General features: G+C 52.8%; 1 protein-coding gene across 1 annotated transcript in view; it reads right to left on the bottom strand.

Annotated features, from left to right (window-relative positions):
• Window positions 1-182: 182 nt before the first annotated feature.
• The window catches only part of EMH_0011740 (uncharacterized protein), a gene marked incomplete at both ends in the record, with an annotated part of 2037 nt that continues 1603 nt past the window's right edge, over window positions 183-616 (bottom strand). Inside the window, one exon of the mRNA XM_013499361.1 lies at window positions 183-616. Within this exon, the coding sequence (XP_013354815.1) occupies window positions 183-616 (434 nt within the window).

Below are 616 nucleotides of genomic sequence, written 5' to 3'. Positions count from 1 at the left end.
GCAGCAGCAGCCGCAGCAGCAGCTGTTGCTGCTGCCGTTGCTGCTGCTGCTGCTGCTGCTGCTGCTGCTGCTGCTGCTGTCAGAAAGCTGGAGAAGAGATGCAGCAGATGAGGGGGCCTCCTCGTTGTTTATTTTTTTATTTTTTTTTATTTTTTTGTTTTTTTTTGCTTTTTTTTCTTTTTTTATTTTCTCTGTCTCTGGGTGACCCATTCTATGTCACTATCACTTGCTGCTGCTGCTGCTGCTGTTGCTGCTGTTGCTGCTGCTGTTGCTGCTGCTGTTGCTGCTCCTGTTCCTGCTGCTCCTGCTGCTGCTGTTGCTGCTGCTGCTGCTGCTGTTACATTAAGTCTGCTGCTGCTGCTGCTGCGAGCAGCAAACTGCTGCTGCTGCTGCTGCTGCTGCTGTGTTGGTGCTGCTGCTGTCTCAGTGTTTCTGTTGCTGCTGCTGCAGTGTCTTTGCTGCTGCAACTGCTGCTGCTGCGTTGCAGCTGCTGTTTCTGCTGTTGCTGCTGCAGTTGCTGCTGCTGCTGTTGCTGCCGAAGTGTTTTTGTTGCTGCTGCCGTTGCTGCTGCTGTTGCTGTTGCTGTTGCTGCTGCTGCTGCTGTTGCTGCTGCTGT

This window comes from Eimeria mitis, genomic scaffold (genome assembly GCF_000499745.2).
Source record: "Eimeria mitis Houghton genomic scaffold, Emh_scaff424, whole genome shotgun sequence".
NCBI classification, from domain to species: domain Eukaryota; phylum Apicomplexa; class Conoidasida; order Eucoccidiorida; family Eimeriidae; genus Eimeria; species Eimeria mitis.
Note: the sequence above shows the minus strand (reverse complement) of the source record. Positions and strands in the feature narration are given on the sequence as shown.